Source organism: Rhinolophus sinicus, linkage group LG05, assembly GCF_036562045.2.
Source record: "Rhinolophus sinicus isolate RSC01 linkage group LG05, ASM3656204v1, whole genome shotgun sequence".
Classification (NCBI taxonomy): domain Eukaryota; kingdom Metazoa; phylum Chordata; class Mammalia; order Chiroptera; family Rhinolophidae; genus Rhinolophus; species Rhinolophus sinicus.
The window spans coordinates 52,575,232-52,589,528 of NC_133755.1; the positions used below are offsets into that span (position 1 = coordinate 52,575,232).

The 14,297-nt window shown below is 48.5% G+C and overlaps 1 protein-coding gene across 2 annotated transcripts; it reads right to left on the reverse strand.

The window, feature by feature from the left end:
* Positions 1 to 5,255: 5,255 nt before the first annotated feature.
* Positions 5,256 to 8,066, reverse strand: EGR4 (early growth response 4). 2 transcript variants are annotated; one of them, XM_019712840.2, is made up of 2 exons: positions 7,493 to 8,066; positions 5,256 to 7,098 (listed from the first exon to the last, which is right to left on the reverse strand). In XM_019712840.2, the coding sequence occupies exons 1-2, from the start codon at positions 7,626 to 7,628 to the stop codon at positions 5,786 to 5,788; spliced, it is 1,449 nt and encodes a 482-aa protein (XP_019568399.2). In that variant the 5' UTR covers positions 7,629 to 8,066; the 3' UTR covers positions 5,256 to 5,785. The 2 variants fall into 2 exon arrangements, with proteins under 2 accessions (XP_019568399.2, XP_074188274.1); XM_074332173.1 differs by having other exon boundaries at positions 5,256 to 7,095; positions 7,493 to 8,064.
* Between the last annotated feature and the right edge of the window lie 6,231 nt (positions 8,067 to 14,297).

Here is a 14,297-nt window from a genome sequence, read left to right on the forward strand (position 1 = left end):
GCACAGTCAGGACTTGAACTCAAGTTACCAAATCCCAAAATCTATGGTTAAATACAGTGACTTCCTGCCACCCTTTTGCTGTATTAAGTCCACTGAGCCTTCCCCTGCCAAAATGCAGATTCCCTAAATCCACCTGCTTATCCGTACAGACGAAATATCCATCTATTGTCTTTGTTCTACCTTTGTTCTAGTGATGTCTGTCTGTCCTCACTCTGTGCTTCCTGTGGACATGCAGAATCAATTTGGGGCATGCTCATGTATGTATGTATGTGCTTTTGTGCATGTAGGTGTATACCTGTGCATATGCACATATGGGCATGTGTGTTTGTAAGTGCATGTGTATCCGAATGCACGCATGCGTGTACATGTGGATGGACATTGTGCATGTATGAGCGTGTATATGTATGAGTGCACATGTGTATGTATGTGAGTGTGCATGTATTTGTGTGTATGCGTGTGTGCATGTGTATGTGCACATGCGTGTATGCATGTGTATGCATGTGTGCATGTGCGCATGTGTGCCCATGCTACATTTCACAGACAACAATTCCTGCTTGGTTGTTATGGGAACCACAGTTCTAAAAATGTTAAACTGAATCCCACTCCATGTGGGCCAGAGAAACCGAGAGAGAGAGAGAGAGAGAGAGAGAGAGAGAGAGAGAGAGCGAGAGAGAGAACTGAATAACAGACACATCTGGGAGCCCAGAGCTAAGGCAGAGAATATGGGCTCAGCAAGAACTGAACAGACACAGACTAGTCAGAAGTGTGGTCTCACTCATGGGACCAATGGCTTGGATCAGGGCCTCAGTCCTGCTTCTTCCATCTCTCCCTCCAGATCCTTTCCCAGCTTCATGCTCTTTAACCACCTTCCTTCTTTCCTCTTTCCCCCTTTTCTTTTCCTTTTTCCTTTTAGGCCTTTAGGCCTTTTTTTCCCTTCTTTTTTTTGCTAACCAATCCATACAATAATTAGGCATTTATGTGTGCTGGGCAGTAAGTTTCACAATGGGGCAGCCACAAGGTGAATCAGACAAGATCTCTGCCCTTGAAGGAGCTCAAGGGTGGGAGGAACTGGATAATATATAAGGGGAGGGGAGAGAGGGCAGAGCAAAGGGAGAGATGACAGAGGACAATGGAAGATGAATTTGGGTCAAATATGGAAGGCTTTAACTGCAGTGTTATGTTTAGTAGGAAGGTGGACGCTGTGGTCATTTTGGGATAAAACACCATGAATAATGTTTTAAGGAAATTAAATAGTAGTAATGTTGAATGGAGGGAGAGAGAATGGAGGCAGAGGGACCACAGGAAGCAACCTGGTATAGTGCAGATTTATTTCAAACAGGGGTTGGGGTAAAGGGGGAGGGAATAGTAGACATTCCGGGTTGCTGTCAGACTTTCCCCCATATCCCACCTCATCAAGGTTCTCATTACTCTTCCCTGTCTCTCCAGGGTGAGGATCAGGACTTAAGTGAGCCTTTGTTACTGATGTGTGTGTCAAATTCCTCAGATGCACTGAAAAGGAAAAAAATTGGGAACCACTGACCCAGAATGGAATAGACACTCAGTAATACTTGTGGAATGAGTGGATATATGGATATGCACTGGTCTTGGAACTGGAAGGTTCAGGTTCAAGGCCCACTTCTTATCATCTGCGTGCCCTTAAGAAAATCCCCAGACATGTTGGCCCTCAGTTTCCTCCTCTATGAAATAAGGGGTCAGAAAGGATATTCTTATAAACTCCTTTCAACTACACATTATTATGTGATTCAATGTGATGGTCACAGCCAAGGTGTTTGTGTATGTGGACGGGGTGGCATGGACTGAGGTGCTGGCAATAGGCACAGAGAGGATAAATGTGAAATATTTTAATAGAGGAATCAAAGTCTTCTGGCTTCAGTTTTCAGCAATATTGTTGAACAGATAACCCAGAGGTCTTCCTGTTACACGATACATGGACTGATTCACAAAATATAACAGACACCTGAAATGCTTAGCTGAGCTTGCAAGAAAGGACAAAATATACATGAACCAAAACAAGGGAACTGAGCCCAAGAAATATAAGCATGAGATGTGCTGTGACTAACCCCAGGAGGTATGGGGAAGGAGGAAAATTGCTTGTCTGTCTTGATCTGGGTCCTGTTGGAGTAGGAGTTGCCTCTGAGAATTTATAACTACTTGCGTGAGAGTTTGAGCGCAACACCTGCATGGTACAGGAACCCCAGCCCAAGAATTTAACATAAAGATAGGTCTCCATCAGTTGATACTCCTGGAATTCTTGGCACAAGCAAACACCAAATGACTCAGTAGAAACATACCCTCAACCCAGGCCACAGAGTATGACTGCCAGGTAAATCCCCACTGAAGATTAGCTCACAAGCTAAAAATTACAATACATAAAAGAAAGCAATGTACCATGAATGAGAGTAAATAAGACCCTGAAGGACTTCCATAAGATCCAACAGGTCTGAATGACAGTCTAGGTGTGGGGGAAGGAGGATTCAAAGATGAATCCCACAGAAGAACGGTAGTTATTTAGGTGAGTCTAGGGAACCAAACAAATGATGGTTGCCATGAGTAGAAATTGGGTATATGGAAGGATGATTTGATTTTAGACAGACTGTATTTGAAATGGTGGTGGGACATCCATATGGACACATGCATTAGTCAGAATCCAGGGGCTGCAGCTGGGGTAGAGACCAGGGCTGGCTGACTTATAAGTCATCTATGTAGTAGTGACATCGGAAGGCCTGGGAAGGAATGTGCTCTCAAAGGAGAGTGTTGAAACAGGGAAGGAGACAGCTCAGAACCAAGTCTGGGAAAACACCCACTTTTCGAGGACCAGATGAAAAAGAGGATTAAGTAAGGAAAATGAGCTCTCTGTTAGTCCCGACTTCTGCCTGGGTCTTGGATTTGGGTTGATTTTGATTGATTTTCTCTCCATCATTCTTAACATTCTCTTCCCTCAGAATCCCTAGGGGACACTCAGCAAATGCAGCCGTTTCCCTTGGGAGTAACAGGAGAGACTTCTCAGCTGGAAGTTCTAGAACCAGGCTGGGCTCTGGTAGCAGCACCACTCCTAAGTCCACTTTCTCATCAGTAATATTAGGCCTAGACAGGTGTGGGGACAAGGTGGGGCACGGGAGAGCTGATGGTACTTGATGGAATTGCTGCTGAATGCGGCAAAGGTGAGATGGTTAGATGCCACCCACCTACAGCCTATCTGCCCTTCCTCCTTTGTTCAGGTTGTGTGTATTGGGACCAGTTGCTTGAAATCTGGGTCTTTGTGCTCTTCCTTACCCTGCTCTACACGGAAAGTGAAGTCAGGGAACACCTTCCTTAATAAGGACATGAAACTGGAAAACAACAAGCCATTTTCCACCAAAGCCAGGCAAAAACTAGAAGAGATGGTAGAAAAAGATTTTTTGAAGGAGTGATAGAAACTTGAGCACACAAGGTCTCATTTAGTTTAAATGTATGTGTAACTATTTAAAACAAACATGGCTCTGTTGTATAATTTTTTTTGTATGTAACAAAACACATTTCAGATTGTATTTAATTTAAATATTTGTAAATATTTAAAAATGAGTATATGTCTGAATGTGGCCTGAATCATCTTTAAATATTGTTGGCTCATATTGATTATGGTGCCTAAGATATATATATATTCCATTGTTGTATTGTCTTGAGTTGTCTAAATTTCCAAAATACACACTGCACATTGCTTTTTCTCTAAAATAAAAAAAGTGAAAGGTATGGTCACTTAAATAGTAAGGTAATGAAAATCATCCTTATCTTACGTCTCCATGAATCTACCACTTAACCTATTACAATGCCTGATGGTGCATCTTTTGACCCTAAGGGTTAAACATTGCCCTCTGCAGGCTACTCTTTTAAAATGTTAACTCTTCTAGAAGAGGTAATATCAAATCCTTTATCAGAAATTGGTTTATTAGATATTATTACAAGATTCTCGACCACATGAATGCACTTAACACCTGGGGAGAGAAATGGGTGGAATTCTCTGACTTGATAATGTTGTCTCTGGTCAGCTGGACTGTGGGTGTTGAGGGTGAGCATATCTGAGAGTGAAGGGGTGAAGAAGCCAGAGCATCAGAAGCTGGGTTGATCTGGTGTCATAGGGCTGTAAGGCTCTCTTAGTTCAAGAATAGCTCAGCTCAGAAGAGAAAAATAATGAAGTCCCCCACCCTCAGATAGATAAGCCTTATCCTTTCCTGAGCACAGAGGAGTTGTTGGGGAGGAGAGATGGGATGCATGACAGGCTTATAATGCCCCAGTGTCTGCCCAAGGTGGCCACAAAGAGTGTAAAAGCTTTTGGGTTGGGAATAGAGGGGGGCACATTTCACCCCTTCTCCATCATAGGATCATGCTTTCCTCACCACCCTCTTAGCTGCACTCCCTCCCCGCCAAGCCATGAAGGGTTCACCTGGAGGAGAGTTAGAGAAAAGGGGATATGCCAGGTACAGAGCTGAACAGTAAGTGGACTGCTGCCTCCTGGAGAAGACCCTTTGTAGAAAGAACAACTCAGGTGATGGTGAGCCTCTGGTAAACACCCCCTCCTCTCTGGGCATGGCTCTGCCCATCAATGGTCTAGATGTATGCTGAGTTCTTTTTGGCCCTGACAGCATGTGATTCTCATACAGATGCATAGGCACTTGCTGGAACCTCTGTGTACACTGGGTGTTACAAACAGCACTGCAATACTGCAGTCTTCTGCTACTGACACTATTGCCTGGGGCTCCCTCTCGTTTCTGAACCTATTTTACCTCTTGGTAGGAAGACTTCCCAAACCGTGCTATTAAGCTGAGTTGCCACCATTCTGGGGTTGGGGAAAAAAGCACTGGCTTTGGAGCCAGACAGATCTGAGTTTGACCCTGTCTGTTCTTAGCTGGGTTACCCAGCAAGTTACCTACTTTGCTTCCTCATCTCTGAGATGGAGTATATGACTGCTGCACTCAGGATTAGTGAGGATTAAGGAGGATAATATATGCATAATGTTTAATACCTAAGCCTCTCAACCACTCTCAAGTTCCAGAAACACCTTGAGCCCTTAGGTCAGCTGTGATTAATTTCATTCGTTAATTCAGTACTTATTTATTGAATACGTACTATATGCCTCGGTGCCTGACAGTGGGTGCATAATGACTCCATGAGCGTGAGGATCACCTTTCTTTTCTAGCACATAGTCCCCTGGGGGAGTGGTTGGGGGAAAGGGTCAGGAGCTTGGATGGCAGATTCAGTAAGCTTTTAGCACAATAATTTTAATTGCAAAAATAAACAGTTTGGCCAACTGCTTAAGAGTAGCGTCTGCTTTACAAAAATTAACAACGAAAAGGAAATAACCCCAAAGCAAAACGTTACATCCAATGGCTGCTGGAAACGACATTGCTATACAAAATACCGCGCGAGACCGGCTCGGCGCTGCCCCAGCCTGTCTCTGGGGTGGGGGGCTGGGGGATGGGGTAGCGGACGGCGTGGGGAGTGCGCCAGTTACAAAAGACTGTTTCGAGTCCCAAGGAAGTGCCTACTCAGTGGGTGGCCTGAGAGGACTTCCCCAAAGCGCGGTTGACGACGCCCGGACGGGGGGAGCTGTCCACAGAGCTGGTGCTGAACGGAGCAGGTGCAGCTGGCGCTTCCAGGGAACTTGCAAGCCGGACCAGAGGCCGGCCCCGGGGCGTGCCGGGAAGAGTGGGGAAGGAGGTGGGGGGCGGGCCAGGTCTTTTCCTACGTGCTGGGCGGCGGCGCCCCAATCTACAAACCTATTTCCCAATCACAGGGCGGCGAAGGGGAGGCCCAAAGAGTAAAAGCCTAGGCCCTTCAGCCGCTCCTCGGCGCGCGCCTTCTGCTTGAGGTGCACCTTGCTGTGCCGTTTCTTCTCATCGCTGCGCGCGAAGCGGCGGCCGCACACGTCGCAGGCAAAGGGCTTCTCGCCAGTGTGGGTGCGCACGTGTGTAGTAAGGTGGTCGCTGCGGCTGAAGTTGCGGAGGCAGATGCGGCACTGGAAGGGCTTGTGGCCCGTGTGGATGCGCAGGTGGCGGTTGAGCTCGTCCGAGCGCGCAAAGCTACGCACACAGCTCTCCACTGGGCAAGCAAAGGCCTTGGCATGTGGCCGCGGGCAGAAGCAGCGCGCGCTGCACTTGCCACCCCGGCGCCCCTTGCGCCGCGCCTTAGCTGCGGGGAATGGGGTTGGCGGCCCTGGAGGCTCAGGCACGCCACTGCTCCCAGGGATGTCCACCACCAGAGGTTTTGGAAAGTCCGCTGCGGCGCTGCGGAGGCCCAGCGGGGAAAGCTGAGGCTGCGTACCGGCCAGGAACTCTCCACTGTCGCCGCTACTCCCTCCCTCCCCACTAGGAGGGGTCAGGAGCCCCGGGAGGCCCTCAGTCCCCTCCCCTAAGTCACCTGGGGCCAGCGGGAAAGCGTCGTAGGCCCCCGTGGGGTAGAGTCTGTTGGCCGGGCCGGCCGGCAGCTCCGCGGGACAGCTGATGGACAGCACATCTTCAATCTTGGCCTCCACCGGGGGAAAACGGGCCTCAGGGGCGGCCTGATAGCCTCCCTGTGACCCACAGCTCCCTGGGGCCCCGGCTGAAAGCAGCTCCCAGGGAGCGTAGGGACCTTTGAAGGCCAAGGCAGTGTCCAGCGCTGGAGAGGCCGGAGGAGCTCGGCGGCCTGGCTTGACGTCGGGTGGGGAGAGCTGAGGTTCATACAGGTACTGTGACGGGGCGCCAGCCGAGGGCGAGGCCTCCCAGAACGCCTCTGGGAAGGCGGCAGCTCCCAGATCCGGGGAGTAAAGGTCCGGCGGACCCGGCAGCAAGGCGTCGGGGCCTGTGGGAAAAGAGGTGTCCAGCGGAGACCGGGATGCTGCCACCTCAGGGCCGGGGAAAGGTGCCAGGCCTAGTATGCCCGACATGAGGTTGAAGAGTGCCTCCGGGTCGTGCGGGTGTTCAGGCACGGCTTGGATGAAGAAGCTACCGCTGTAGCTGAGGCCGGAAGGGGGCGTGGGCGCAGGCCCCTCCAGGAAGCAGGAGTCGGCTAAGTCACCCCCAGCGCCGCAGCTGCTCAATGCCCAGCTCAAGAAGTCTCCTGCTGAGGAAGGAGCAGGAATCAGCTCCAGGCACATAAAAGGGCGCGCCTCGGAGTCCGTAGCCCCTACCCAAGGATCCTTTGGTGCGTACTGACACATACAAAGCGCCTTTTGCACATTCTGATCCATTTGGAGCTGGCATAAGCCCCAAGACGCACACACAAATATGCACACATGAAACACACGTGCACAGGCAAAAGGACTGCTTGAACACGCACAGTTTCCTGTGGAGGCGCTGGAGGCCCGGTGGGGGTGGGAATAGCAGTGCGCAACCCGGGACCCCAGACCTTCCACTCCTACCCCCACACCTCCTGCGTCCCATTCCCTGCCGGTTCTCAGGCATCGTGCGCCCCCGCACTGCGCCGCCGTCTGAGCACCCTCGGCCGTGCTCCTTACCTCCGGGATAGCCAACGGCCGCGGGCGCGTCCCTGGCGGGTAGCCGGGACACTTCGGTGCTGGGTTCCGAGCAACAGCCTTCGGCGGACTTGGCCATGAGCGCGTCGGGGCCGGAAAACTCGCTAAGGTGGAGCATGGCGCGGCGGTGACTGCGTGGCGCCCGGGGCCTCGCCCGCTGGGCTTGGGGGCGCGCGGATGGCGGGGAGGCCAGCAGTCGGGGCACCCTGCGCCTTGCAAACTCAGGCACCCGAGAGCTCACCTCTGGGATGTGGGTTTGGGGGGGCCGAGGCGCCCTTGCTTGCTGGGACCGGCCTCCGGCGGCTGCTCCTCGCCTCTCCAAAGCTCAGCCGGGCTCCCCCAACCTGCGGCCCTCCCACTTATATAGCAGCGGTTGCGCTGGCTCAGGGCTTCCGACTCCCGGGGCCACTGCCATTTCGGGAGGCCCCGGCCCTGCCGCCGTGACGTAAATGCCCAAACATGGACACAGGATGTGTGCCGGGGACTCCCGAAAAGGAAAGCTCGGGCTGTGACGTCGCTGCTGCCGCCGCCGCCGAGCCCGCGCCGCTGCGTGCGCGCGCTCCCCGAACATGGAGCCCTGTGCACGCAGGGGCCGCGAGTGCGCCTGGCTGGGGCGCTGCGTCGCGTGGTGCGTGGCGTCCAGTAAGTGCACTTCCCGCCTGGAGGCCGAGGCCGAAGGACGGCGAGGAAAGACCGCGTGGGTTTGGGATTCCACGATTTGGGGTTCAAACCCGATCTCTGTCAGTTACTAGCTGTGTCATTGCATCTCCCTGAACGTCAGTTTCCTCACCTGTGCAATGGAGATAAGTATGTATACACGTCTCCTTCATAAATTTGCTATAAAGAGTAATTGGGTTCAAGTTTATTAAGTTCTATTTAATAAACTCTAGTGTAAGCAGTCAGTACACCGGAAAGAATATTGCCATTATATGCTCACACCTTTGTTTTTCGTTTCTTAATAATTTTTTTAAGTTTATTGTAGGAAAAATAACTTATTTAAATTTAAAAAGACCATAATACTTGATAATGATTAGAGAAAAAGTAGTTCAGAAGGGTATCGTCTCAACTGAAAAGTCAGTCTCTCTTTACCCTACCCACTTCTCTGAGGTAGCTACATCTAAGTTTCTTATATATTTTTTCAGAAAACAATTATACATCTGCAAGCATTCACACTGTCCTGTGTTGTAATTTTTCCCACTTAAAATAGCTGAGAGATTGTCCAAAGGTAAAGAACTTGGTCATTCTTTTCTAAGGCTGTATAATATTCCATTGTAAAGGAGGTCAATTTGTCTGCTATCCATGAACATATGGGAAGTTTCCAACCTTTTGCTTTTACCAACGGTGTTGCGTCAGCATCCTTGACTATATACAAGTGAATATATGTGTGAGATAAATTCCAATGTGTGTACATTTGGGTCAAATGGTATGTAAGATTTTGATAGACAACTGGCAACTTCCAGAGAAGTAGGCCAATTCCTGTTCCCTCGACACTCATCTACAAGGTATGAAATAATTCTGTAGACCTTTTTTTCTGCCTTCATATAAATGACTTTTACTCTAGGAATGTTGTTCCCAGCAACACACAGATGACCCACAAGATGCATTTCCCTAGAAATTGGCACCTGGAATAATGGGGCTCCTTCTGAAAAACTTAAAAAAAAAAGTCCCTACCATTAAGGAGGCTGTGATTCTTGGTTGCATGTCAGTGAACTCCTGAAAGAAGATGGCCTGCTCTCTTGATCTCATCTCTCTTCTGCTGTGGTTTTCCCTCTGTCTTTTTCTCATTCTTTAAAAGCTTTTTTTTTTTTTAAATTTCATTTTGTGTTATAGCTGACTTAACTCCTTTCTGGAACCAAATCAGGGAATTAAATAAATACATGGGATAGCATGCTTTCCTTTATGAAGGGCATCAATCAACTCTTTGGACTCTGAGTGCAGGAAGGTGGGGAGGGCAGGGCTGGGTGGGGTTCCCTCTTCCTGCTTTGTTTTCTTAGGAATGAGAACAAAACCATTCAGGGGTTATGGGCTACAGCAAGACGGGCACTGTATCTCCCAGCTTCCCTTGCCAACCTGTACTCTCCTCTTCAAGAAAGAGTGCCAAGAATGCCTAAACCCCACCAAATTCTCTACCCTTTCACTGTATCTAAACATTCATTCATTCAATTTCTCAAATTTCATTCACTCAGTATTCTTAAGGGCCAGAAGGTAGATTTTGGTGTTTATTTTACCAGGGAGCTGAGACCTAGCTCCATCTCTAGCTGCCCCACCCCCCAACCCACAAGGATACTATAAGCATGTTCACAGAACATGTCATCACATAATCACCTGCAAAACACATGCGGACACGCTTGCATTCATCTTCTCCTCATGTCAGGAAATACTACAAAGATTTTCACAGAGTCATGAATGCGCAGCATGTCCTAACAAATGCCACACATACAGTTCTATGTTGGTATCACATACGTTTGCATGTAGGAAATGCAGAAACCCAGCGCATGTCTGTAAGAATTAGACACACAGAGCACTATTTCCCTTAAACTATTTCAGACCGGAGTTTGATTCTAATCCAAATGCATTGCCAAGACCAGGTGAGCCCACACTAGACATGCAGGGCACACATGTCTCAAATCCATTCTGGCATCGTGCTGCCTGGGAGGGAGGGGGAGTGGAGTGGTTTGGCTAGGCCAGTGTCCAGGGCTCCCCAGGTTGCCCCGTCGGGCCAGATTGGCCAGCCCCAGGTTCCCTGTCCCTTCTGCTGTTCTTCCCTCTGCCACAGCATTCCTCCTCCTTCTTAGTCATAGATAATTCCCCTTCTCCTTTGGCAAATTCCCAGGCCATTGCTGCTCTCTGCAAAGGGCCCTTGGGCTAGGTCTGTTTTAAGACAAGGGTCCAACTCCTCCCAGGTTCCTCTTGTTAGAGGCCAGGCCTGGGGACAGAGCTGGGGAGGGGGAGTGAGTAAGAGAGGAGATGGGCAACACAGATTTTGTTCTGGGTGTGGGCAGGTCCTCACCCCCATCTCTGTACCACTCACCTTCAGTGGACACTTGTATATACACTCTTGTACGTGGGATGGTTACCTGTGGAGGGCAGTTGCATCTGCATTTGGTTCCTTCAGGAGGAGGAGGAGGAAATATAAAGGGGGAATGGACATTTTGTAATCCTTCCCAGCACGGCCCCTCTTACCCCCAATTTTAAAAGCTTAGGTCGATAGAATAAAGTTCTTTGAGAGTGGATGGAAGAGAGAGGAACTTAGACTTATGAGCTCCACTTTAATTCACACTTCAAATATAAAAACACAAAATTTACACAAGGGAAAAAGGGAAATCACATACATTGGACACTTTAAAAATATGTCATTTATCATCACAAAAGCTCTACAGAGGAAGGAATTGGAGACCCATTTCTTAGGTGGAAAACAGACTCAAAAAAGTTAAATAACTTGCTCAAGGCCACACTTGGATTCCGTGGTGGGACTGAGAGTCAATCCCAGACTAGCCTATTCCACAAGATAATTTAGGGAAAAAAAATAATTCATTTTACAAAAAGATTCACTCTAAGATGACTTTAGATGGAAGCTCTCCCTCTAGCCTTTCAGGTAGGGTATGATGTGCAAACTCCATCTGGCTGGTGTCCGTCCCTGCAAGAATTCCCTGGAGTGAGTGCCACGGACAGGAGCGCTGGGGGTCACATCAGACACATGATGAGGAGTGGTCCACACGAGGTCCCTGGGAGCCAGCGTGGAAGTTGTTGTAGGTGGTGGTGGTGGTGGTGATGGTGGTGTGTGTGGCCTTGGAGAGGGTGAGAGGAAATCTGATTTCCATGGCAAAAAGTGGGAGAAGGCAAGTTTACTTTCTAGACAAGCACTGAACAGACAATTAGTGAATGAATTAATGAATGAACAAATTCATTCATCAAATGTTCATTGAGCACTGGAAGCTCTGGATCCAGGGAGGGAGGAAGGGGGAGATGGGTAGGAATAAGCCTTCCTTCTCTCTTCTGGGAATGGCCCAACCCCGGTTATCATTGTGGTAATGCTACTGCCCCCTTCCCCCTCCCTACCTTGATCTTTCCGCTCTAAGTATCATTGTGTTCAAATAATAGTGTATGTATTTTAAAAGACTCCAAGAAGACAGCTGCCTTGGAGTGTTAGTCATGAAGAGGCCAGCACTCAGTCTCCATGGAGACTCCTGACAGCTGAGGAGCAGTTCCACATCCCCCTTCCTGGGGCCATGGAGATGCAGGAATACAGCATCTCTCAGCCTTCTCTTTCCTCGGCCTCTCCTCTTGCCCCTTTTCCTCTCTATTCTTCTTCTCTCCCATCCTCCCCCTCTCTCCCTCTCTTTTTCCCTACCTAAAGGATTTATTTATGAGCAGAGACAGAGACAGGATCCAGCCCTCAAAGGAACAAGAACAAGGACGAGGCTGCAGCAGAGATGAAATGTGCCTCCAGCTGCAACCTCTGCAGTACACAGCTCCCCTCCCCAAGGCCTCTGCAGTGCCCCTAGACTTCACTACTAGGGCAGAAAGAGTCTGATCATCTGTCCCTGAGGCAAGGGACCCACCATCAGGATCCTTCTCTGTGTTTCCTCTTCCCTGCTCACGGCCAGACAGTGGTGCATGGTTGGGGTCCTTATTGGTGTTACTTTTTTTTTTTTTTGGTGTTACTTTTTTAATGCCCACAAAAGTAATATAGGCCCATTGGAAAAAGATAAGCATGTTAAAATTTATAATGCAAAAACAGAAACTATCTTTCCCAATTCTGTACCCAATTGAAATACTTTCAGGTTGATTCCTATAGATTTTTTTTCATGCACATTCATTCAACATTCATCAATCCAGCTGTAGCGTCCCTGTCATCATTATTATTCATACCAATGGTAGAATACTATACATACTCTTGTGATTGTCATCGTACCTTGAGTGATTTCCCCCCTCCCCATCATGGTACAGACTAATCTGTAGTATTGTTAACAACTGCGCCAGAATATTCCACCATGTTGATACACATAACTTTTTAATTTGATCGTTTCCTGTTTTTCACTATTATAAAGAATCTGGTTGTGCATAGCCTTTATGCATACTTGGGGCACTGGTAGGGATAATAATATTAGTACAGTATGTTAGGTAACATTTATATACCCCTTACTATGGGCACTATTTACCAGGTATTGAGAGCTTTACATATTTACACCATTTAATCCTCACAACAGCTTGATAAATACTATTATTATGTCAATTTCACAGATGATAAGGGGAGGTTAAGAAACTTGTCCAAGCTTACAAGGTTCGTATACGATGGTGCCAGGATTTGAATCTATAGTATAACTGTAGGCTAGATTCCAAAAAGTAGAATTCCTAGGTCAAAGGTATGAGCATTTAAAATTACAATATATATTGTCAAACCTTCCTCTACAAAGATTGTTACAATTTGGGGGCCAGACAGCAGCATATGAGAGCCAACTGATAAGCAGAAAGAGGTATTCCAGGGAGATGTTAATGTGCATTGTAAAAATTATCAGTAAGGACGAGAATCTTTTCCCAGGGCCTTGCTATTTCCTTTTCTGTGACTTAGGGGACCAATGCTACACCCAAAGACATATGAGTGGGAGTCGTCTTCGTGCTCCTCACATCCCCATGGTGGGCACCGGAGAGGAGGCTGTTGTGGCATGGGCTGGGGTGGGCAAGTGGGCTGTGGGAGCTTCTGCACCCTTGTACTTTTGTTCTTTCTAGTTTGGGTCACGGGGGAGGTGGAAAGGAGAAGGTGGCTGCAAACCATTTAGGAAAAGCTTCTTAGATTCTTCCAAGACAGCTTGTAAGCTGTTCACCCCCAGGAGAGAGGGAGGTTATTCTTTTGTCTTCCATTCTACATTTCGTCTTGGACAGAGTCAACATCCGAAGGAGCCGAGAGGTAGATGATCACAGAAGTGTGACTGGGATGGATTCTGGGAGGGCCCGAGGTGGGCTGACGGACACCAGGACCTCTCCACAGTGCCACCCCCCTGGCGTTCCGCACCAGCCTCCCACCACTCCTGTGTTATCTAAGTCTGCTTCTCCCTTGTGGGCAATAATAGACTCGGATCTTGCTACACAGTTTTTATTGGATTAGATCGTGGTGTTCAGAGCATTGATTTTTCAATTCATGCGTTGAGAAGGTGAAAACGAGGCTGAGAGGCCTATCGCTCTAGAACAGAACTAGAATAAAAAACAAGCCTGCTAAACCTACCTGGCATGTTTCTCTTCTTCCTGGCCTCCTCCTACTTCCTCTTGAAGTAGGAATTCCTGAGCGAATTTCCTTGTCTTTTACCCTCTCTCCTCCTCACTTTAGTAGTTTTCTTTAAACTCTTTTTTTTTAAATTTTAATTTTGTTGGGGAATATTGGAGAACATTGTATTTCCAGGGCCCATCAGCTCCAAGTCATTGTCCTTCAGTCTTAGTCGTGGAGGGCGCAGCTCAGCTCCAAGTCCAGTCACCTGTTTTCAATCTTAGTTGCAGGGGGCACAGCCCACCATCCCATGTGGGAATTAAACCAACAACTGTGTTAAGAGCTCGCTCTCTAACCACCTGAGCCATCTGGCCGCCCCTCTGGCAGCTCAGCCACAGCTCGTTGTCTTCAGTCTAGTTGTGGAGGGCGCAGCTCACTGGCTTATGTGGGCATCGAACTGGCAACCCTGTTGTTCAGAGCTTGCGCTCTAACCAACTTAGCCATCCAGCCACCCTCCTTAAGCTCTTTTGAAATAGATTGGTCGGTGTACTGGGATCTGACAACGTAACTCCACAATACCAGGCA

Coding starts and splice junctions, on each gene's coding strand:
- EGR4 (XM_019712840.2), bottom strand. CDS start 7,628: ATGCTCCACCTTAGCGAGTTTTCCGGCCCCGACGCGCTCATGGCCAAG. Junction 7,099..7,492: donor GGCCGTTGGCTATCCCGGAG/GTAAGGAGCACG, acceptor CTCCTTCCTCAG/CAGGAGACTTCTTGAGCTGG.